Genomic DNA, 25,000 nt, shown 5'->3' with positions numbered 1-25,000 from the left:
ATGATGGAGGGATGGAGGGATGGATGATGGATGGAGGGATGGATGATGGATGGAGGGATGGATGAGGGATGGAGGGATGATGGAGGGATGATGGAGGGATGGAGGGATGATGGAGGGATGGAGGGATGGATGATGGATGGAGGGATGGATGAGGGATGGAGGGATGATGGAGGGATGATGGAGGGATGATGGAGGGATGGAGGGATGGAGGGATGATGGATGGAGGGATGGATGAGGGATGGAGGGATGATGGAGGGATGATGGATGGAGGGATGGATGAGGGATGGAGGGATGATGGATGGATGGAGGGATGGATGATGGATGGAGGGATGGATGAGGGATGGAGGGATGGATGATGGAGGGATGGAGGGATGGATGATGGATGGAGGGATGATGGATGGATGGAGGGATGGATGATGGATGGAGGGATGATGGAGGGATGATGGAGGGATGATGGATGGAGGGATGATGGAGGGATGATGGAGGGATGATGGAGGGATGATGGAGGGATGGAGGGATGGATGATGGATGGAGGGATGATGGAGGGATGATGGAGGGATGATGGAGGGATGATGGATGGAGGGATGATGGAGGGATGATGGAGGGATGGAGGGATGATGGAGGGATGATGGAGGGATGATGGATGGAGGGATGATGGAGGGATGATGGAGGGATGATGGAGGGATGATGGAGGGATGATGGATGAGGGATGGAGGGATGATGGAGGGATGATGGAGGGATGATGGAGGGATGATGGAGGGATGATGGATGGAGGGATGATGGATGGATGGAGGGATGATGGATGGATGGAGGGATGATGGAGGGATGATGGAGGGATGATGGATGGAGGGATGATGGATGGATGGAGGGATGATGGATGGATGGAGGGATGATGGAGGGATGATGGAGGGATGATGGATGGAGGGATGGATGATGGATGGAGGGATGGATGATGGATGGAGGGATGATGGAGGGATGATGGATGGAGGGATGATGGAGGGATGGAGGGATGGAGGGATGATGGATGGAGGGATGGATGAGGGATGGAGGGATGATGGAGGGATGATGGAGGGATGATGGAGGGATGATGGAGGGATGATGGAGGGATGATGGATGGAGGGATGATGGATGGATGGAGGGATGATGGATGGATGGAGGGATGATGGAGGGATGATGGAGGGATGATGGATGGAGGGATGGATGATAGAGAAGTGTTTTTGTTCTGTTGTCGTGAACAAGCAGACATGTTTAGCCGCCTCGTGTCATGAAGACACTGGAGCTTCAGTTGAATCAACTCAGGCAGTAAATTTCCCACAATGCCCCTCTTCTCTCCCCGGCCTCGGTGTGATGTAATGACTTGACTTACTCGGGTCACACGGTTGACCTCTGGTTGTGTAACTCCGGTCAGTGGGCAGGTCAACTCTATATTCATCATCATCGTCGTCGCACGTCAGACTCCTCCTCTTCATCGCAGGTGGATTTTATCACAACACAAAAAAGACATTTTGAGTTCTCGGCTCTTCGTGATTAATTTACTGCGTCTGTGAAGAATTTAAATCTCGTGAGTCTCTTTTTAAAACTCTTGGAGGAGAAACACTTGATTTACTTTACTCATGACGATGTGAAGAGTGAAAAACGACAGTTTGGACACGTGAACATTTATTCATGTTTATTCACATTGTGCAGATTCTGTGCTGTTGAGTTTTAGACAGTTTCAAACCCTGATGCTCATCAGGGTTTGAAGGTGTCTGATTATTCACTGTTTCACTGTTTCACTGTTTCACTGTTTCACTGTTTCACTCGAGGTTCAGTTCAGGGGTTCCATGTTGGATCTGTTATTGATGAGTGTGTATTTTTAACTTCGGTGACTCAGATGGTTTAGATGTTTGTTCACCACACGGAGGCTCACAGGGTTTCTGTCCTCTCCTCCTCTCCTCCTCTCCTCCTCTCCTCCTCTCGTCTCCTCACCTTTCCTCACCCTCTTCCTCTCATCTTCCCCTCCTCTTCCTCTCCTCGTCTCCTCTCCTTTCCTCTCCTTTCCTCATCCTCTTCCTCCTCCACTCCTCTTCCTCTCCTCTCCTCTTCCCCTCCTCTTCGTCTTCCCCTCCTCTTCCCCTCCTCTTCCTCTTAGTCCTCCTCTCCTCTCCTCTCCTCTCCTCTCCTCTCCTCTCCTCACCCTCTTCCTCTCCTTGTCTGCTCTCCTTTCCTCTCCTTTCCTCACCCTCTTCCTCCTCCACTCTCTTCCTCTCCTCTCCTCTCCTCTTCCCCTCCTCTTCCCCTCCTCTTCCTCTTAGTCTTCCTCTCCTCTCCTCACCCTCTTCCTCTCCTCTCCTCTTCGTCTTCCCCTCCTCTTCCTCTCCTCTGTTTCCTCATCTCAACTCTCTTGTCTATGTCATGTGCATGTGTGCTCTCTGAATTAAACATGCAGCAGCAGTCGTCTAGCAACATCCAGACACTGTGTGTGTGTGTGTGTGTGTGTGTGTGTGTGTGTGTGTGTGTGTGTGTGTGTGTGTGTGTGTGTGTGTGTGTCCTGATGTGTGTGTGTCCTGATGTGTGTGTGTCCTTGTGTCCATTTCTTTTATCAGCTTCTCCTGTTTCCTGATTCGTCACCAGAGCCGGAAACAAATTCCACTGATAAACTGAACTTCACCAAATAAATAAAAGACACAGTTTTTCTTTTTAAATAATTAAAACCAGGCAGAGAAGCAGCTGATTTAAATCATGTTAACGTGTTTTTATATGAAACAAAACCTCAGGAGTCATCATGAGTTTCTGTGTTAAATGTTATTGTTCAGTTTGTCTTTTCTCCATCTTGTAACTTGTGTGTTTAACATGTTGGAATAATTCCTCTGAGCCAATAAGAGCTGATCCTGTGAACACTGAGTGTCTCCCTGGTCGACAGCGCCATCTTGTGGTGAATATTCTGTATTACAACCCTGTGAGGAAGCGATCATCACTGAGACACATTTGTTCAGTGTTTCATTAAGTTAAATAGTGAGAATTAGTTTTCTAGATAAATAATTGTATCATAAATTGATATTTGAATCATAAATATTTAAAATGTATACGTAACAACATTTATAATATATAAAAACACACGTACAGACTAGTGTTCATATTCTGTATCTTCCCCTTGGAAAATACTGGTCTCTGATTTGTTCCTTGAAAAGAGGAAGAAATACATTTACAAACACTTTTAAAACTGATTAATTACACGTTGTCATTCATTTATTTAATTAATTTAATTCAATATAAAGATGTTGACAGGTCTGGTTGGCGAGCCCAGCTTCGTTGTCTCTCGGTACAGACCCAGGCTAACTGTTCCCCCTGCTTCCAGTCTTTATGCTAAGCTAAGCTAACCACGTCCTACCTCCAGCTCTGTATTTAACACACAGACGTGAGTTTACTGTTCTAATGGTGTGTTGGGATTAAAGAGTAAAGAGATGATTCAAACGTTTGGAGGAGATTCACCATCTTGATCTTAGAACTTGTTCCTGGACACGTTGAAATCTGTCGTGAAATGAATTTAGTTGTTAAAGGTCAGCCACCCGTTTGACCTGGCTCCATCTGTTGCTATGGTTACAGTTTGTTGTGTTCGTCAGCAGCTGATGTCTGCGTTTTGGATCGTGAGCTTCTCCGGGCACCGAGACGTCTGATTGGACGTTACCTCGACCCGCGAGCATTCAGGTTGGACTGGGCCTGTGTTTAATCTGACCTGATGGCGGGCGTGGCGTCGGGCGGATGGGAGCGGACTGATGTTTGAAATTTGGATTCACGCCTCCGGTGATCTCTCTTTCTCTTTTCTCTCCTCGCTGCTCTTTTCTCGCTTTGTTTCTTTCTTCTACTCTCTCGCTCGCTCTGCGTCTCGCCGTCATATTTATAATGCGTTTGCCTGCAGGGCATCTTTCTATAACCTGACCTTGCCACAGAGCAACTGTAGGACATGATTATAGTGATGCAACCACTGTGTGTGCGTGTGTGTGTGTGTGTGTGTGTGTGTGTGTGTGTGTGTGTGTGTGTGTGTGTGTGTGTGTGTGTGTGTGTGTGTGTGTGCGTGTGTGTGTGTGTGTGTTGCAATGTCAGCCTCTCAGCCATTCTTAGCATTCGGCTGCAGGCGGCATGTGTAACAGCTGCATGGAGAATGTCCTGGGTCGCTCAGAGAGGGAGAGGCTGCAACACACACACACGCACACACACACACACACACACACACACACACGCGCGCGCACACACACACACACACACACACACACACACACACACACACGCACCATGTGTTCAGCAGACAGACAGACACGCAGCAGTAATGTTAGTGATTCACACACCAACTCCATAATGTCACAGACGGAGATTTTTTCAAGAACAAAACATAATTAGGAAAATAATCAAGAATTTGTAACAATAAGAAAAACATCCATTTATTTGATTTGCACCACAATCTGTATGTTTTAGTATTTAAGCATTAAAACACTTCATTTTAGATCCTGTTGTATCTTTAGCTGCTGTGGTTTCATCTGTCAATCAAACTTTGTGTTATCCTCTTATTCTTTTTGTGAGTGACTCAGTTCAAGTCCCCCCCCCCCCCCCGATCTCACAGGCTTTACTTTAGCATTAGCTCTCTCTACTCCTCTTGTGCTCCAGAATTTAAATCCTGTTCGTCGACATGCACCTTCAGGTTTTCACATGAACGTGATCTGTGTGTCCCACGAAGTTTTATTTAAACACGTCCAGGAGCTGCAGCGTCCGGCTGTCCTGATATTTCCGTCTCCTGATGTCACTGTTGCCGCTGCGCCAGGAATCCTGGGAGCGCATCAGAGCGATAGATATGTATATGAAAGGAAAGGAAGGAGGCGAAGACAGAAGGAAGCAGGAAGCAGGAGTCACTCTGGTTCAGTCGACCTTTTCAACTCAGGAAGTGAAGGAGGTGATTTTTAGGATTTGTGGTCAGGAAGTGAAGGTCGTCACGATCACAAACAAAGACTCAGCTGTAAAACTGAGAACTGAACTTGAACATTTAAATTTGAGGCTCATGAAAACCGTCTGTAGCCACAGAGAGCACAGATCAGACATACGTGACACAACAACAGGCTCTGCTGTTCAGTTCGAAGGACTCGTTGAACACTCGCTGGTTAAAAGTTTGTCAGTTTCCTGGTTTTACAATCAGAATATCTTATTATATTCATGATGAAACACCTTTTCTTTTCCAGGAAATAGCCTTAACCTTCACTTCTCTCCCCCCCTCTCTCCTTTGCTGCTCTCACAACTGGCAGCTGTTGCACTGCAGACGTGTGTGTGTGTGTGTGTGTGTGTGTGTGTGTGTGTGTGTGTGTGTGTGTGTGTGTGTGTGTGTGTGTGTGTGTGTGTGTGTGTGTGTGTGTGTGTGTGATCCTGGTCTTCTTCCTCAGTCTTTGAGCTTTAAACCTTCAGTGTGAGGACATTTAGTTTTGTCCTCACATCCAACGAGAGGAGTCGCCCTCTGATTTTTAGAGAATTCAGGTTTCAGAAACTTCTGCATAAGTTTGCATACAGATGCATAACAATAATCATAATGATATAAATATATATAGTTTTTGTTTGATAGGACAGAGTTGGATGTGAAAGGGGGACAGAGGGAGAATGGGGGGTGACACACGGCAAGTCGGAATCGAACCTGCGCCGCTGCAGAGGCTTGAAGCCTCGTTCTGGGCTTTGATATTGTGTGTTTTATGTAATTTTTGCCATAGGAATCACGCACAAAATAACACAACATAAAAGATTATTTGTTTCCTCATCTGGATACAGATCTTAGTTTAATACCAGGTGTGAACGGGGTCTTACGTAAAAGGTTTGTGTGTGTGTGTGTGTGTGTCTGTCTGTGTGTGTCTGTCTGTGTGTGTGTGTGTGTGCGTGTGCGTGTGCGTGTGCATGTGCGTGTGCGTGTGTGTCTCTCTCTGAAAGTGAAGACAGAGAGACAAGTGGGGGAGGGTGAGAGGGAAAGGACAACAGATTGGTTTGTGTGTTTTAAGTGGACAGAGTGACAACCTGAATATACAGTTACACTGTGTGTGTGTGTGTGTGTGTGTGTGTGTGTGTGTGTGTGTGGGTGTGGGTGTGTGTGTGTTTGTGAGTGTGAGAGAGAGGAGGGGGTTGGTGAGGTTGGTCCTAAAATAGCCTTCCCAACTGTTGTCACCCCTCCTCTCCCCAACATCAACACCCCTCCTGCAAGAAGCAGGTCAACACACAGACACACACACACAGACACACACACACACACACACACACACACACAGCATGTCAGTCGCTGCCACATGAGGAGCAGCAGTCAGTTGGTTTTTCTCGACAGAGGAATCACACATTTTACCTCCAGACAAACCTTCTGACTTTTCTTTTCTTAGTTTGAGGAACATTTCGTTTTCAGCTCTTTCAGATCTGTTCATTTGGAACTTTGAAAAAAAGACAGGATCCAAAAAAAACGTTGTGAAAAGGTAAGAAATCTCTGGTTCTGCTGCTCTGGACCTCGTCCAACTTTCTCCTGAATGAAACGTCAAAGTTTGTGAAGCTTCTGAATGTAGTTTCGCTTTGTTTTCGAGACTAAATTAGATAAATGAAATGTCCCTGTTGATGAATCAGTGCTTTATTGATGCAGTTTAACTTCAGCATGAACCTGGTGTTTGTGGGGGTGCAGCCAAAACGATATTTAATGCAAAATGAATTGATTTGAAGAGTTTAAAGTATTTCTGAAGCTGTAGTCACAAGGAAGCAGCTTTTCAACAGGACGCGCTTTTTTTTCTTCTTTTCCTATCAATGAATTTAAAAGTTGTTTAGAAAATTGATCTGTTTGAAAAAGCAGATTCTTGAATTTATGGATGAATTAAATGAATCCCACAAAAGGTAAAAATGTGTTTCATGGACATAAAACCAGCTTTAGATCTTCCAATAGTTTCATTTTCGTCTGATACACATGTGAAGTTCCAGATGTTGTAACAGACACGTGAACATGTGAACAGGAGAAGAGGCCTCGACACCTTCAGCTTCTTCTCCCTGAGGATTTCCCTCCATTTTGCGATTTGGACGAGTCTGAGGCTCAGCGTGTCTGACGTAATGTTTTCATTCAGAGAAATGTTCTAAACAAAGTAAAGATCAGAGATTAAGTCTCTTCCTGTCGGACGCGTTGTAGCTGATGGATCCGACTCTGATGGATTTGCGTCGCCCCCCCTCCTCCAGATGTGTGAGCGCTGCGAGGCTCAGGTTCAAGTTGTTTGAATGTCCGGCAGCAGATGACCACGTTCAGAACACGCCGGCACAGAGGCGGCAACCTGACACGCGAGAAACGAACATTTGGAGTACAGAAGCTGCAACTTTGAAAAAAGAAAAAGCGACCGTATCAAGTCTTTGTATCGCAGCCGCGGGTCTGGGTCGTCTTTGAAGCCGCTTAATTTGAATCCTCCAGGGGGGAGAAGGAGCACGAGAGTATTTGATCTCCAAGGTAGAACACGCTGCGCTGATGGGCCGGAGAGGAGGAGTTGAAGGTTATTGGATCGAATGGGTGCGGGTGAGGCCGAGCTGTCGCAGGAGGTTTGAACGCGGCCGCGCTGAAGCCCTTGATGTCGGCGGTGATGAGGGCGAGATGCGATTGGAGCTGAAGCGCGAGTCGACTTGCTTCAGATAGATTTCAGGCAATTAGAAACCCTGCTGGATGTATGGAGTCTGTGACTGACAGCTCATGTCTTCACTCTACGTGACCGGGCTGCGTAAAAAACATGTGTGTGTGTGTGTTTTATCAAAATATGAAGTGTGTGAAATAGCAAGTATGAATTAATTAGTGTAAATCACACACGGGAAGTGAATTAAGCTGCAGGAGCATCTGGATAAAGGTTCATAGATGTTCTCCAGCTGAATGTTAGATATATTACTAATATAAACACAAATGTCGTTTATAAGATTATTGTTCGTATTTATTTGCAATTTAGTAAATTAAGAAAGAGACAAATTAGCAATTTCTTTGTTCACTAAAGTCACTGGGACAGAAAGGTTCTTCAGAAAAATATACAGTCGTGCACACGCACACACGCACACACACACACACACACACACACACACACACACACACACACACACACACGCACACGCACACACACACACACACACACACACACACACACACACACACACACACAGCGGGGTCTCATTAGCTCCCAACAGTCTGACTGGACTGAAGATCTTCTAACAAATGACTTTAGATGGAAACGACACACTTGGTGTTAATTCAATCAGATGGGGCCTCTGTTAAGTGTGTGTGTGTGTGTGTGTGTGTGTGTGTGTGTCTGTGTGTGTGTGTGTGTGTGTGTGTGTGTGTGTGTGTGTGTGTCTGTGTGTGTGTCTGTGTGTGTGTGTGTGTGTGTGTGTGTGTGTGCGTGTGTGTGTCTGTATTAGCATTTGAAAGCTTTGTGTGAATTATTGAAGCGTCTGAAAGACAACGATGACATTTTCCCTGTTTTAGGATCACATGACAGTGCTTTGATGATGAAACTGTGTGTGTGTGTGTGTGTGTGTGTGTGTGTGTGTGTGTGTGTTAACTGACTTCAAGTTCATTTTGTGTAGATAAAGAGGATCAGTATGTTTTTGTGGATTTGTGTATGTGCAGGATGCTTCAGTGTGTGAAGTGTGAACTGAGGTGACATGAACACGACAGATGAAATCAGATGTTGACCCACTGACCACAGACTGTAAATACAACTGGATCAGACTCCAGATGTTCCATCAAGTACAGGACCATGACTGGATCTTTATCTGGTCCACGTTCTCCACCAGCAGATCTCCAGGTTGTGGTTTCATCACAAACACGTTGAGGAGATCGTTGACACTTAGTCGTGTTGTAGGAGTTGGCGTAGTTTGGTCCTGGATGCTTCCCTCAGCTGCTGCTGCTGCTGCTGCTGCGGTACACACACAGTAAACTAACAGGTTTTGGTTCCACGGCGTCCAGGCTTTCTTTCCAGACCTGATGAACGAGGAGCTGCTGGTTCTCAGGTCTCTGTAACTTTCAGTTAATCTGTGAGGAACGTACGGCCCAGAGTCGGCCCACAAGCGGTCATCAGGGACCAGAACGCAGCCACGATGAGCTCTGTGCTGCGTGAACCTGAGCACCCCCCCCCCCCCACGTCGATCACCTGCGGGCGACATGTTCTGCAGCCGCCTCTTACAGTGGCGACGAATTAGCTTTGGAACGGTGCTCAGCAGGTCACACTGTTAGCCAAGCTAGCAGCGTGTGTGACCTACATTCTCACATGCCGGGCGGCGTCTGGCTGCAGAGCGGCGGGGGGTGTTGTGTTGTGCAGGCAGGTCACCATGGAGCAGCACGGTGACGCAGCGAGCGGGGGGGATGTAAAGTATCTGTCGAGGGTTCAGAGCCGAGTCGACCTCTTTTTAAAGGTCGTCTAATCTTAGCTCGAATGAGTTCAGCTAATCTGCGAAGGAACAACACGTGAGGGAGACAACTGAATTTAAAACATGAATCAAAGACGTATTAATGTTGTGCTCATTATTAGTTGCAGATAAATTCTACTTTTCATTACATTTTAAAATCTCACTCTGTCTCTTGAATCGTTCTAAATTACTGTTTCGTTAAGGAGCTCTGTATTTTCCTTTTCGTGGCCTTGCACCAAAACTTTCCTAAACATTTCTAGTTTGAAGGTTCTGAAGCAGCTGAGATATGAAATGTGAGTAAATGTCAATATTTAGAACATGATTCCACTTCGAGGTTCAAACTGACCTTCCATCAGACCTGTGTTGTGTTCTTACATTATACTTTCAAACCTGCAGAAATCTGTAGTTTTAATCAAGGTAACGCTGCGTTTCATTGAGTCGCCAGTTGGTGGCGTCACATCCTCTCTGTGCACGTGTCAGTGTTGTGGTGGCTGATGAGTGAAAAGAGACTTTTTATCCAGTTTGAAGTCACATTTTTGCGATAGACTTTTTAGATCTTAGTGGTTTTTTAACTCTTTATTTGAAGCAGATGAAGGATTCAGAGAAACAAGCAGCTCGACTCTCAGCCAATCAGAGACGTGTTTCAGCCGAACAGCGTCGGAGGTTTTTAACTTTATTCAGTGTTTTTACTGGATTGAATCAGCAGCTCTGCTTGTTTTGTAGAGGAGGAGGTGACTGCATGAAGACTACAACTCCCATCATCCCTCACTGCTGCACCACACTGTCTTTAGTCATTGTTTTGATTGAGTGACCCCTAGTGGCACAAAATTACATAATGTGCAATTGTGCTCAAAATCCTTTTCCACCCAAAACGTTGAACTATTCCTTTAATGAGATTAGTTTATCTCTATGTAGGAAACAGATATAACAAGACAATAGGAACATCTTATCATACACACAAACTATAATCTTATGATAGTAACTGGTACAGTTGTACCTAATAAAGTGGCCCCTGAGAACGTCTTGCAGCCGCTGTTATTTTTGCTCGGTGTCGGAGTCGGTCCGTCTGAATCTGGTTTGGTGATATCGGTCAGTTGATTGGAGCGTCACAGAGAGACAGGACGTTAAGTTTAACATATAAACCTGGAACTGGTCCCACGTGAACCTGACTCATGTTTAAAACTGGAACCATCCTCCTCAGTTCTGCTTTTACTGTATCAGATGTTTCTGTCCTCCAGCAGCTTTTATTATACACTCATGACTTTGTGTGTGTGTGTGTGTGTGTGTGTGTGTGTGTGTGTGTGTGTGTGTGTGTGTAGGACATCTGTGAGGACATCTCAGACCATGTGGAGCAGATTCACGCTCTGCTGGAGACGGAGTTCTCCCTGAAGCTTCTGTCTTACTCCGTCAACATCATCGTGGACATCAGGTGAGCTGAGAGTTTTCACTGCTGATGCTGATGAGTTCAGATGTTCCAGCTCAGCTTCGTCTTCTGTGACTTTCTTCTCTGTTCAGTAGTTTCTCTTGGGTTTAGAAAAACAAACTAACGACTTCTTCTTTATTGTTTTGTTCCTTATTTTCTCGCACGTAAAGCAACTAATTCTAAAGTCAAAGTTTCTCTTCTGTCGGACCTGGAGCTCAGTCAGCTGCAGCCACTGTGCAGTTTATTAATATCTAGAATGGAGGAGCTGTCATTAAAAGCTGGTGTCGTCATGTCTCGTGGTGCAGGACGGTGCAGCTGCTGTGGCACCAGCTCAGAGTGTCCGTCCTCGTCCTGAAGGAGCGTCTCCTCCAGGGTCTGCAGGACTCCAACGGAAACTACACCCGTCAGACGGACATCCTGCAGGCCTTCAGCCAGGACCAGCATCAGGTAACACACACAACAGACACACACACACACACAACAGACACACACACACATAGATAGTCTACAGGACTGTCTCAGAAAATTAGAATATTGTGATAAAGTTCTTTATTTTCTGTAATGTAATTAAAAAAACAAAAATGTCATGCATTCTGGATTCATTACAAATCAACTGAAATATTGCAAGCCTTTTATTCTTTTAATATTGCTGATTATGGCTTACAGCTTAAGAAAACTCAAAAATCCTATCTCAAAAAATTAGAATATTTCCTCAGACCAAGTAAAAAAAAGATTTATAACAGCAAAACAAAATCAAACATTTAAAAATGTCCATTAATGCACTCAGTACTTGGTTGGGAATCCTTTTGCACGGATTACTGCATCAATGCATGGAGGCAATCAGCCTGTGGCATTGCTTAGGGTTTATGGATGCCCAGGATGCTTCAATAGCGGCCTTTAGCTCATTTGCATTGTTGGGTCTGGTGTCTTTCAGCTTCTTCTTCATAATACCCCACAAATTCTCTATGGGGTTCAGGTCAGGGGAATTGGCAGGCCAATCGAGGACAGTAATGCCATGGTCAGTACACCAGTTACTGGTGGTTTTGGCACTGTGGGCAGGTGCCAGATCATGCTGGAAAATGAAATCCTCATCTCCATAGAGCTTTTCAGCAGACGGAAGCATGTAGTGCTCTAAAATCTCTTGGTACACAGCTGCATTTACTCTGGACTTGATGAAACACAGTGGACCAACACCAGCAGCTGACATGGCTCCCCAAACCATCACTGACTGTGGGAACTTCACACTGGATTTCAAGCAACTTGGATTTTGCTCCTCTCCAGCCTTTCTCCAGACTCTGGCGCCTTGACTTCCAAATGAAATACAACACTTGCTTTCGTCTGAAAAGAGGACTTTGGACCACTCTGCAACTGTCCAGTGCTTCTTTTCCATAGCCCAAGTCAGACGCTTCTTCCGTTGTCTTGAGTTCAGAAGTGGCTTGACCATGGGAATACGGCTATTGTAGCCCATTTCCCGGACACGTCTGTGAACAGTGGCTTTTGATACCTGGACTCCAGCTTCAGTCCACTGTCTTTGAAGCTCCCCCAAATTCTGGAAGCGACCCTTCTTCACAATGCTGTTAAGGCTGCGGTCATCTCTCTTGGTTGTGCAGCGTTTCCTGCCACATTTCCCCCTTCCAACAGACTTTTTGTGGATGTGCTTTGAAACTGCACTCTGTGAACAGCTTGCTCTTTGAGAAATTTCTTTTTGTGTCTTACCCTCCTGATGGAGGGTGTCAATGATGGTCCTCTGGACAGCAGTCAGATCAGCAGTCTTCCCCATACTTGTGATTTAGTTTACTGAACCAAGCTGAGTGTTTTTCAAGGCTCAGGAAACCCTTGCAGGTGTTTCGAGTTAATTAGACGATTCAAGTGATTAGTTGAATACCCTACTAGTATACTTTTTCATGATATTCTAATATTTAGAGATAGGATATTTGAGTTTTCTTAAGCTGTAAGCCATAATCAGCAATATTAAAAGAATAAAAGGCTTGCAATATTTCAGTTGATTTGTAATGAATCCAGAATGCATGACATTTTTGTTTTTTTAATTGCATTACAGAAAATAAAGAACTTTATCACAATATTCTAATTTTCTGAGACAGTCCTGTATATGTGTTCACTGTTCTTCAAGATGATTCCTGAATTACCTGTAAGTCCACAGAAGATGCAGCCACTGACAGAATCTCCTTAAAACTGAATTTGAAGTTTCCCCAAAACAAATTAGATAAATTGCAGCTCCTTAAAATAAGTCAAAGATTTATCTTGTGTCTTGATTTTGATAATTTCAGTGATAGATTCTGTACAATCAGATTGCATTGATTTTATATATTGATCCAATGATTTGTTTCGACTCAAACAACGATCGATAACAGATATTAAAGTTTGGACTCCTTCCTCTCCAGACTCGTCTGGATGCGCTGACCGAGGTGGACGACTGCGGTCAGCTGACCATTCGCTGCAGCCAGGACTACTTCTCTTTAGACTGTGGTATCACCGCCTTTGAGCTGAGCGACTACAGCCCGGGTGACGAGCCCGAGGCGCAGGGAGCCGAACCGGACGACCAGGACCCCTCCCAGGACCAGGAGCTCCATCGGGCCCAGAGCCCCCTCCCAGAACTGGGGTCAGTGGAGAGCGAAGGACCCTCCCCCTCAAACCCAGAACTCTGTAACAGTTTACCTGAACTCACCACGCCTGGTGACTTCATAAACCACAACCATTCTCCGTCATTATTACCCATAATTCAGTGTGGCACGCCCAGCCACAGTGAAGGTGCCAAGCGCCCCCTGCAGGGCGTGAGCCACAGCACTGAGGTGTCACCCACTCAGCCATCACTCCCCAAGAGGGCGGCCCTGTACTCAGACAGAAGAACCAGGGGCGAGAACACAAGGGGAGGTTCTGGGAAGGTCAGCCCGCTCTCTGGCCTCCAGTTCCAGGCCGAGCTGAGCCGAAGCACCCCCTCTCTCATGGATCCTCCAGACCGCTCCAAGTTCTGGTTGGAACTGGACTCGGTTTATCCAGAAAATGTTTCACTGTCCTACGAGAGCCTGCAGGTTTGTCTCTTCTAATTAAGACTTTAAAGATAGTGACAAGTTATTTACTGGCTGAATCACAAACATGTTGAAGACACTCTTTAAGATATTTATATAAAACATGATGACGTTGGGTGTGGAAACTAGAATCACCAGTTCCAGGATCTTTTTGAAATTCAATACAGAAAATGATTGCATGAGACGTGTTTTAGTCATTTGTGCAGAACAGAAGTTTTAATAATCTGCTGTCTTGATTTCCCTTCTGCTTTGTAAACCAGGTCATGAACGGGCGAAACCTGCAGAGAAACCACGTGAGCTCCAGACACGGTGGACGTTTCGACGGCCGCATGCAGAGACCGCTGACCGACCAGAGGAGCTCATCTGTGGCCGGACCGAACCTCAACGCCCCCCTGCCTCCACTGGAGCCTGTGTCTCAGGATGAAATATCAGACCAAATGGAAAGGACGCAGAAGGAGACACATGCACACAGCGAGGGGGACTCTGACTCCTCGTTGCCCTCACCCATGAGGGAGCAGCTCCTCTCTTCAGACCTGGAGGTGTCTAGGGAGGAGTCAGACCCCCGACCACCTCCCGGCAAGACGGCGGTCTGGATCGTGAAGCGCCAGGAGCAGAAGGTGAAGCTTTACTTATTTTGTCGAGGAGAATTTGGAGAGTTGAGTTTGTTTTTATGAGGTTTATTATTTTAGTCGGAGGGATTAATCCACAAATTAATTCTGATTTCACACAGAAGGAAAAGTTTCCACATCAGATTTGGTAGAATTTACTTTTGCTAAAATGTTAAAATTAATCAAAAACTACACGTGAAGTTTGGACTTAATTTATCAACACATTAATGTTGAAGGACAGAAAAAACCTGTAAATGTCACAGTGCAAAGGGGAAATGTGATATAATCTGTGTTAACCCAAATCAGCTGTGATCATCACTCATGAACTGTGTTTACCGTCTGTTCTCCTCCACCAGGGGGTGCTGGTTTCACCCAGAGCCAGTCCAGACCGGGAGCACTGGTATGGGTCAGAAGAGTTTCTGGCTCTCCCCGCTCAGCTCCGGAAGACGGAGATGCTCACTATGAAACTGGAAAGTCTGGCTCAGTCCATCCCGCTGGTGAGATCAGATTAACTTATTTCTGCTTCTGACTCAACGATCATGAAATTCTTTTGTTGAAACTTTGAACTTGCTCCTGCAGCGACCTGGCGACTCCGACCCGGAGGCGCTGCAGGACGTCGACGACTGGGACCTGACGGAGCTCAACACAGACTGGGACACCGGGGACAATGCGAGCAGCGTGGGCGAGAGCGGGGACGACAATCCCTCTCCTCTGCCGCCGCTGGTACGCGACAGATCTTATCTTTGCATGTTTTTGTCTCCATGTTGAAACACGCTTGTTGATCCCATGATGTCCTCTTGTCCTCCGTCCCTCAGCTTCCTTACAGACGACACCTGGTCTGCCGCTTTAGCCCCACCTCCTCCAGTGATATAGCGCCCTCTGTGGGCGAAAGCATAGAGTCCGGACCGTTAAGCGACCTTCAGTCTGAAGAGGACGAGGGGCGGGGCTCTGCGGAGGGGCGGGGCTCTGCGGAGGGGCGGGGCTCTGCGGAGCGCCCCCTGCAGCTGACAGCGTCTTTAATGGACGGACGTGGAGGTGTGTCCTTGGTGCAAGAGCTGCTGGAGGACATTCAGACTCACGACAAAGACCCCGACATCTGGAGGAAGATCGAGGTACCAACACTTTCTGCTCCTCTTCCCCAAAAGTTAATTTAATGAAACTATTTTTCTACCATGACTACTTCCTCCTCTTCCTCCTCCTCTTCCTCCTCCTCTTCCTCCTCCTTCTGTTTGTTGATGATGCTGTGTGATTGTTTTCAGTAGTTTGACAATCAGACTGAATTGCCATTTCCCTTTCACCTTATTATTTAGTCTGAGATCTTTGTATGTCGGTTTCTGCATCTTGCAGCTCTCACTAGTGACTGATGTATCTGAGCAGCAGCCCTGCACCTCAACGATTAAGACATCGACCAGGCTCCTGTCATCCCTCCACTACTGTCTGTAGTTAAATCACCTAATGAAGTTCTGTGTGGTTCAAACAGGATCTCACACAACCAGCTGCTAATTAAACCTCTCACGGGGCACCAGGTATTTCATTTTAGTGCGGAAACATCCGTCCCGACAACAAGTTGAACAAAAATCTCCACAACTCGTTCCTTCCTTTTTTGCTGCAGCCACTTTGATGGATTGGAGGTCTGGTATCGGATCGTCCCGTGGCCCCGTTAATTCATCATCTCACTTCTAAAGGTCACGTTTGATTGGCAGGCGGATTATTGATGAGGCTGCCCGGTGAACTAATCAGTCATATCTGTCATATCGAATATGGTGAAATGTCAATAGCTCTGGGGATTTGTTCTCCTCGTGGCTGCTCGTTTAATTAGCACCATAAAGAGGCTCTGCTGCCTCTAATATATTTTTTATTGTTTTACTCGATTCAGATTATTTCACTCTCTCTCTCTCTTTTACTGCGTTATTACATTTTACGTTGCTGCTGTAACGTCATACTTTCCCCCTGGGGATCAATGAAGCTCCCTCTTATCTGGCGTGAGCCGGGTCAGGAGCCTGCAGACAGAATTAGGCTGTTATACGATTATCAGCGAGGACGGTCGGGAAATTTTAGGATCAATACGTGAATTAAAGGCATGTGAGGTGTGTGTGTGTGTGTGGGGGGGGGGGGGGCTGTTCTTGGAAGTGGGGATCATTGACCCGGAAGGATCACAGGTCCTTCACATCACACTATGTCCTTCATAGTCCCAAACTCAGATATGATGCCCTGCATTAATATTCAGAATTAATGATGATTTGACTGATGAAATGTCAGAGCTGTCCCCCCCCCCCCCCGCTCTTCCTCCATCCCTCTGTTCTTTCGTGTGGTTTGTGTTTGTGTCTGACAAGCAGCGGTCCGTGCAGAGAATCTCAGTTCACCACGTCTTTAATGTCTTCGACCTTCGATTTATTTTTGATCATTTATTCTGTAGAAGTTCGGCAAAACATTTCCTTTGCATGGAGCGAGTTGTTAGTTTGACGGAACATCTCTATGCATCAAAGTAAAATAATAATCCATTACCTTCTCCACATCTGTAATTCTGGCACTAAGACCAGCTGTGGACACTCTGGGCGTCAACCTGCACGGACCTACACCCTCATGGAGTGAACCTGAACGCCTCAGACCCGACGCGTATCTATATTCCACGGTGCGTTCAGGGACTTGCATGTGCAGCTTCCCCTGAATCACTCAGCCTCGCCCTGGTGCTCAGTGTTTCAGCTGCGAGTTCATGTGGTCTGTGTATTTTCATGTTCATGAAACATTTACATATAAGGTCACAGACCCGAGTCGCCCTCGTGTAAAAAATATTTAATTCCTAAGTTTTAAGGAAATAAACACACGTTCACAAACGAGCATAAAACAACTCAAATCCTGAAATATAAAATTAAACCCATAAAAAACACATCAGGAATTATGCTCTGCTGTCTCACACACACACACACACACACACACACACACACACACACACACACACACACACACACACACACACACACACTCACTCACACTCTCGCTCGTTCCTCTCTGCTCCCGGGTAATTAGCTGATTAGCTGCTTAATTAGCAGCATGTAATCATGGCGATGGATGAGCTGCCTAATGGAGGAAGTGAAGAGAGGAGAAGAAGAGTCTCAGTGTGGAGGATGACATTCAGTCTCTCTCCGCTGAGTCTCTGCTGAATACAACCGAGCAGAATGAAAACGAGAAGAGAGAATGAAAGAAAAATCACCCGTCCAGGGAGGAGAAGCGGTGGAAAGATCAGTGCTGGAGCAGAAATGAATCAAATCCGGGAGCAGAGCAGAATATGATCTGTGGAGGAAGTCTGGTCTCCTCGTGGGGGTGGGGGGGGGGTCTGGGCTGTGTTTGTTGTCGGAGTTGAGTAGATTTGATTTGAGTAGAACCCGAACCTGTCCCTTTATGGGAAATAAAATCGCTTACACCTGCTGTCAGAAGTGAAGAACACATTGTTTTCCTGCCGGTTCATTTTCAAACTGATGTTTCCTGGTGGAGCAAAGTGATGAAAATCTTCTGAACTCGGCTGAAGTCTTGAGTGAAACTGATCTGATCTTTTTCATTAACTTTGGTTCATTTAAAAAAGGTTCAGTCAGCTGTGTGTTAACTCTGGATAACACATTAAACTCCATTTTAACAGTTTCCAAATATTTCTATTTAATTAAGCTCATTCTGCAAAGACAGAATAAAGGAAACAAAAGAAAAGTCTGTATCATATAAATGTTTTCTTTTATTATTATTGACTTTAATTACATCAGGATGCACCATGGGATAATAAAAAGTTTAAAGACATCTAAGACATATTAACCTAAAAATAAAAGATTGAATAGGACAGTTGACTTAAAACCAATATACTCAAAATAAAAAAGGGATATTTATATATTCATGCCTGATTTTAATTCTAAAGAAATAAAAAGAAATATAAAAAAAATTATCTGTTTAAATTTTCTTCTGTTTTTAATTTCCTCCACCTCGTGGTTGTTCTACGTCTCATCCAGAGACGGTTTCCACAAACATCACGATCCTCGTGAAAGAAGCATGAAGCTGCTCCTTGTTACTGCAGCGTCTCTGTCGACTCAAAATGGCGTCGACGGCAGACGGGACTCAGCTGATGAAAATAAATCCCGTCGTAGATGTTCAGCATCGTCTCTAAAACTTGATCTGTTTCAAAAGATAATCAGCTTGTTTCTGGTTTCACTGCTTTACTTTCTCTCTCTCACTCCTTCACGCTGCCTTTGCTGTTGCACATGAATATTTGAATTTTTCTTCTCCCCCCTTGACCGACTCCACGCTGCTGCCTCGACCTTGACCTTCTCATCGCTTTGCGTCCACGTCACGTAAAACCTGCGGCTCGTTCCCTGAAAGTTTATGAGACCAACGCAGGAAATGTACGTACGCAGAAACCCGAGGCTGCTGTAATTGCACCGTGTGGGCCGCGGTGCCTGAAGAGCACCGACGTTCACGGGAAAGAAAACTAGAGGAGAAGCGGTCCGTCAGTCAGATAAGTGTCCTACACGTCATGTGATCACATTGTATGTGCTGTCTGGGCCGGCGTCGGCGTCCTCAGTGTGAGGTGTCTGTGTTTGGCGGCTCTGCGGCACGCCGGCCTATCTGCGAGCAGTGGGAGACAGACACACAACAGACTCGCATCAACACTCGTCTGATTGGCCCGGCGGGAGGGCGGGGGGGGGCAGCAGAGAGGATGGGAAAATAAGAGAGAGGTGGTGTGTGTGTGTGTGTGTGTGTGTGGGGGGGGGGGTGTTCTCTTGTGTTTCTATAGATAAGCAGGTGAAGGTAAAGACGAGCGAAGGCAACACGCAGAAAGTCGACTCGTTTGCAGAGTTGTACCAAAGCGTACCAAACTTTTTATTCTCGGCTTTTATTCAAAAGAAGTTTTAAGCAACAAACTTCTCACAGAACCAGAAGCACAACTAACAGAGACATACCAAGAGACACAAATTGATGGAGATGAAATAATCTATTTAATAAATCCAGAACTCTTTGTCTCTCGTGTCCGGAGGACCGTTCATCGGCTTCACACGTCGTCATGTGTGTTGTTCAGAACCCAGCGAAGTCCAGTGTCTGGACACGTGACACGTTCAATATTAACAAACTTTAAACGATCGTGTCTCTGTCCGAGTCTCATCAGTGTGACGTCACAGCAGCAGCAGCTGTTTAACTTCCACTGCTCAGTTACTGCAGGTCACATGTTGGGTTACTGAGGCCGAACTGCAGCCAGCAGCTTCCGAACAGACACGGAACCTTTCAACCTTCATCGACATCTAATCAGTTTGGAAATTAATCAAATTAGAATAAACAACAATCAAACTAAACCTTGTTACCGTGACGCTGTGACGTCAGGTATAAAGTTCATTTACTGATGAAGTGAAAACGGGCTACAGCAAAGATCTGATAGAAGAAGAGTTTTACATGGTGATGATGATTTTGTGTAAAATTATTAAAATTGAATTTTATCTATATTTATTTACATTTTCAGCTTTTAATTCAAAATGTTGTTGCTCCACGTCAAAGCAAAACAATTTCAATATTTAAGATACTGAAGAAGAACAATAGAAAAGTAGAAAATAGAATAAAAAAATGTCATTTGAATTGTTGAAATTATTAAATCCAAATATCAAACGATCAGATGTGTAGGGATGACTTCATCGTCAGGGCAACAGACAGCTGGTAGTGGAGGGGTCTCCCAGGGACGATCTCAGGGACGCAGTCAGGTGTGACGGACGTCTGTCTCCGTCTTTCCCTCTTTCCTTTTCTGTCTTTCTCCTTTTTTAATCACTCTCTTTGGACCCTGCCCTCTCTCACTCTATGAAGTTTCAAAAGATAATTCAAAACACCAAAAATCATGCAGGAGAGAAACACCGAGTCGGCCCTGTCTCGTCCAGACTCTGCACAGAAATCCATGTTTTCTATTAAACATCATTTTAATGAATTTCTAATCAAACGTTCCCCCCCGAGTTGTGTGTGGTCGGCTCAGCAGGACGTGTTTGCTGCGACACGTCCAGACGTCAAACGAGGAAATTAGCTGCTTCACCTCAAACCCCCTGAAAACGTTTGTGAAACCCGGCGCTGGAAAATTCATCAGTGTGAATTTCGTTCTGGTCTTTAACTTTTTAACTGGTTCACTCAAGCTGTTCGGATCCCAACGAGTTCTGTTAGCCTCGAGCTAATCCATTAGCTCGAGGCTAACAGGCAGGATGATAATAATACGTATGAGTGGAATTATCATATAAAGTTTTCCTCTTGTTAAAGTCAAGAAAAAACTTTCTGGAATAAACTTTATATAAGGAACAGCCACGGACTGACACTGGAGCCAAAGCATCTCAAATGCCCCCTGGTGGCCGGCTGCAGTATAACTCAAATATATAAGGATAAAGTCATAAGCCTCCTCCATGTTAGTGGATGGGATATGGACCAAACTGTAAAAAAACAAAGTGCACATTAGTAGTTATCATACTGACGTTCAAGCGTTTTGATCAGTTTGTTTTAATTCGTTATTTGATTGTATAAAAAACGGGCTGAGACGCCATGATTGACAGGTGAGACTGACTCCCAATTGGTCGAGCATTGTGTGGGCGGGACCTTGATCCCGTGGCTTCATCCATGGATCGCTACTGCGCAGACAGAAATGTTGTAGACGCAGAGTTGGTGTCTGCGATGTTTGGACTTCATTTCTGGAAAGAGGGAGGAAGTGGATCTTTGTGGATCTTTGTTTTTAAACCTTAATCGTCACAAAATCTGAGAAAAGGTTTTATTCAGGAATTAAACAAAATCTTCCGTGTTGGAAATAAGACATTTTGGGCAACAGACATGTACTGTCCTCGTATCGACTGCCACTAGATGTCGCACTTGAGCAGCAGCATCTGAAATACTTCGTAAAATCGAACGTAACCTTTAATTCAGTATGCTTCCCTCAGATGAATAAACAATAATAATACTCACCGATCTGCTGCTTGTTTTCAAATTACAAATTATTTCCGCTTACATCACTGTTACTTTCACATTAAAAGTTTTCTAGCTACTTTAAATATGCATCACTGATTTAAGGCTTTTAATTTGAAAAATCTGCAGGTTCGTACGGGATATAAAACATATTCCTGTGTTTATTATTATTATTATTATTATTATTGTTATTTGAGCTTCAGTTTGAGACTTTGCAGCCGTGAGATGATTCAATATTGAGATCATTCTCTCGCTCTGGGTTTGTCTTGTGCTCTGGATGCACAGAAATCAGACCTATAGTCCGTAACATATTAATCATCGAAGCCAAACACGGTCCGCCGGGAGTTTGAGTCCAGATCCATCAGCGTCGTCCTTCAGAAAGCGCCGTCAGCTGAACGGTAATTATCCAGTGGTGAAGAGCCGAACCACAGGAGGAAGAGATGAAGCAGGAATCAGAGCGGCTATCCGGGCGGCGGAGGATCAGATCAGGCGCTTTCAGCTCCCAGCATGCCGTTCTGCCCCCCAGGAGCCGCACTGCTTTACAGACATCAAAGCAGCCGTAAGCAGCCCAGTGCATGCTGGTCGATATCCAAACCAACGCCGCTCCCTCTGCTGCTCCTTCATCCTCGTCCTCCTCCCTTCCTCCCTCTTCCTCACCTCCTCTCTCTTCTTCCTTCTCCTCAACTCAACTTCTCATCACGCAATCTGTTCCTCTCCTCGACACCTTCATCCTTTTTCTTTCCTCATTTCATTCAACCTTTCTTTCCTTTCCTCTCCTCTAGTCCTCTCTCCTCCTCCTCCCTCCTTCACTTCCTTTCCTTTCCCATACACCCTGTACTTCCCCTTCTTTTTCTCCTTCATCCTTACCTTTCCTTCTTTCCTTCCCTTCAAGTGCGTTTCCTTTCTTTATTTTCCTTTCCTTTCCTCCTATACACTTTCAATTGGTTTTCCATTCCTCCTGCATCCTTTCCTTTCTTTACCTTACCTTTCCTCTTCTCTTCCTCCCTTCAAGTGCCTTTCCTTTCCTCCTACACCATTTCCTTTCCTTTCCTATTTTCCTTTCCTCTCCTTCTCTTGCTCCTCTTTCCTTTCCACGCCTCCTCCTCCTCTTCCTCCTCCTCTCTTCCTCTCCTCTCATCCTCCCTCGCTCTCATCAATACTTTTGATTTCCATCTCTCCTCCATAACGAGCGGCGGAGAGATGGACGGAATCATATCGATGTTTTTTTTTTAAGGGTCACGGTTGTAATTAACATACGGCCGCTCAATCGGTCAAGGTTTGTATCTCACACCTACACACACACAGACACACACACACACAAATGAAGCATCTGTAAACAACACACATTACAGCCCAGCAGAAACCGCTCTCCCCATACGAACACACTCAGATTGGATGCAGTGATTTGCAGGCGAGGTGTAAACGTGGACGCTCACATGTGGCAGGTGGAGTCATTTCCATCAGATTTACCTTCTCCTCCACTTTGCCATTAGTTTTTCTCCCTCGCTCTCAGTGAGAGATATGAAAACAGCACTCCGTGTATTAGAACTGTCTCCTGGATGATCTGCGCTCTCACTTACACTTGTTATTCAGACGGGATGTTTGAGGTCTGACTGGAGAGAATGAATTCCAGAGCTCACGTCTTCAGTTTTATGTAAATGACTCTGCTGTTCTCTCTCTCCCTCAGTGTCTCTTTGTGTTCTTGGTCTCGTTCGCTCTCTCTCTCTCTCTCTGCGGCTGGATTGTTTCCAGGCCACATCAAATTCCGGTCGCAGCTCCACGCCGACCTTTGTGTGGTCGTGTTCTTGGCGCTTGTCTCTGCGGAGGTGTCTCCGCCTGCAGCGCTGCACCCGGGGGGGGGGGGGGCCACAGCCAGGTGGAATTAACATGAGAGGGAACGCCATGATGACAGGACGTCCCCACATATTAATGTTAATGGTGTTCTTCTAAAAAAACAATTACTGGTATTATTCATAGCATCAGTAGAGAATATGGCCCCAAAATATGTACTTTTATAGAGAAAAGAGTAAAAAAAATAGAGGATAAAAATACAAACTCAGTTTTCTGACTCATTATACGTTAATATTCATCTTTTCCTTTCATGCAATTAAATCCTGTACAGCTTTATAGCCAAAATAAATAAAAACATTTCCTCTTGGTGCTTTTAAATGTGTAATCCAGGAAGGGGAAACATCAAATGAAAGAAACGTGTAGTATCTAGGAAATGAAGAACAAGGAATTAAAGAAGCATTATTTTATGGTCAAAACAAGAATCATGTCGCTGTCCGATATGAACGATATGAACGAGATCCACCTTTCAGTAACTCTGATGAGTTTTCATGTCCATCTTCACGTTGTGTAGATGCAGCATCGGGGCCAATTCAAGAATGAAGTCATAGTTTTATGTGTCATGTTAGATGGTGACTGTGCAGCATCTTGTTTATTGAATAATAAGATCCTTGATGTTTTGTCTCCTCGGTATCAGGTGTAGGAAACTGAGAAAGAACCAAACTCTTCAGTGGAGAGAGAGTTCTCCCCACTGCTCTTTTCATGGCTCTAATACTCGTCGAAATAATAATAATAATTCCTGGATCTTGATGAAATAAATCCGACTGGTATATTCATGAGTTCGTGTAGTTTTGGTGCAGCCTGATTGAATTCGAGGACGTTTTGCCGGAGGTTTGGTTTCACGTCCGTTTGTGAGAAATCCTGTTTTGTCTCTTCTAATGTAAAGAGACCAGACTCAGAAGTCCTGCTCCTTCTTCTCTTTTGTCGCTAAAACCTATTTAGCCGTTTAATAATCGCTTCTTGTCTTCGCGTCTGATCTTGGCTTGGAGTGTCGACTCCACTTCTCTCCTCCACCTCCCTGTGACAGAGTTTAAACTCTTTTCTCCTTCACCTCCGTCTCATCTGGTGGCTGAAGGTTTAAACTCCTCCTTTAAGCCGTCTCCTCGGCTGCACTTCAGGAGTGAAGTGGATTTCACGGCAGGAATCGATACTGGATCCGAAAACGATTCCACACAAGTCTCCTTCTGGTTCTTCAGGAAAAAACAAAACTGAACACAAAGGAGGATGTTTCATTTACTGGAACATTATTAGATCTTTTTAATTTCTGACACTTTTTTCTGAGTCAGATTGTTGAGTTTTAGATTTTTCTGCTTTTGGCCTCAGTCGCCTCGTTAGTCCTCCTCTGAGCCAGTAGATGGCAGTAGCTCTCCACCAAGTGATGAGTGCTCCTCCTCTTCTTCATCTTCATCTTCTCTGTGTGTGTGTGTGTGTGTGTGTGTGTGTGTGTGTCTTTTTGTGTGCGTGTGTGTGCGTGTGTGTGTGTGTGTGTGTGTGTGTGTGTGTGTGTGTGTGTGTGTGTGTGTGTGTGTGTGAAGGACGCTCATGTTCAACTCAACCACTTTATCTCGTTTTCTATCTCTTTCATTTTCATGTGTCTCTTGACTCTTCATCTCTCTCTTTCTTCACCTTCTTTCTCTTTCTCTTTGTTTTATCTCTTGTTCTCTTCCCTCACTTCTCTCTCAATAGACCCATGTTTATCTTTTCCTCCCTTCCCCCCC

General features: G+C 45.2%; 1 protein-coding gene across 1 annotated transcript in view; it reads left to right on the top strand.

The window, feature by feature from the left end:
• The window catches only part of akap6 (A kinase (PRKA) anchor protein 6), a 134,193-nt gene that overhangs the window by 1,429 nt on the left and 107,764 nt on the right, over positions 1-25,000 (top strand). Inside the window, exons 3-9 of the mRNA XM_034575664.1 lie at positions 10,722-10,831; positions 11,131-11,272; positions 13,228-13,875; positions 14,133-14,489; positions 14,837-14,977; positions 15,060-15,203; positions 15,296-15,592. Coding sequence (XP_034431555.1) covers positions 10,722-10,831; positions 11,131-11,272; positions 13,228-13,875; positions 14,133-14,489; positions 14,837-14,977; positions 15,060-15,203; positions 15,296-15,592 — 1,839 coding nt within the window. The remainder of the gene's footprint in view (positions 1-10,721; positions 10,832-11,130; positions 11,273-13,227; positions 13,876-14,132; positions 14,490-14,836; positions 14,978-15,059; positions 15,204-15,295; positions 15,593-25,000) is intronic.

This window comes from Hippoglossus hippoglossus, chromosome 22 (genome assembly GCF_009819705.1).
Source record: "Hippoglossus hippoglossus isolate fHipHip1 chromosome 22, fHipHip1.pri, whole genome shotgun sequence".
Classification (NCBI taxonomy): domain Eukaryota; kingdom Metazoa; phylum Chordata; class Actinopteri; order Pleuronectiformes; family Pleuronectidae; genus Hippoglossus; species Hippoglossus hippoglossus.
This window is presented reverse-complemented; position numbering and strand designations above follow the sequence as displayed.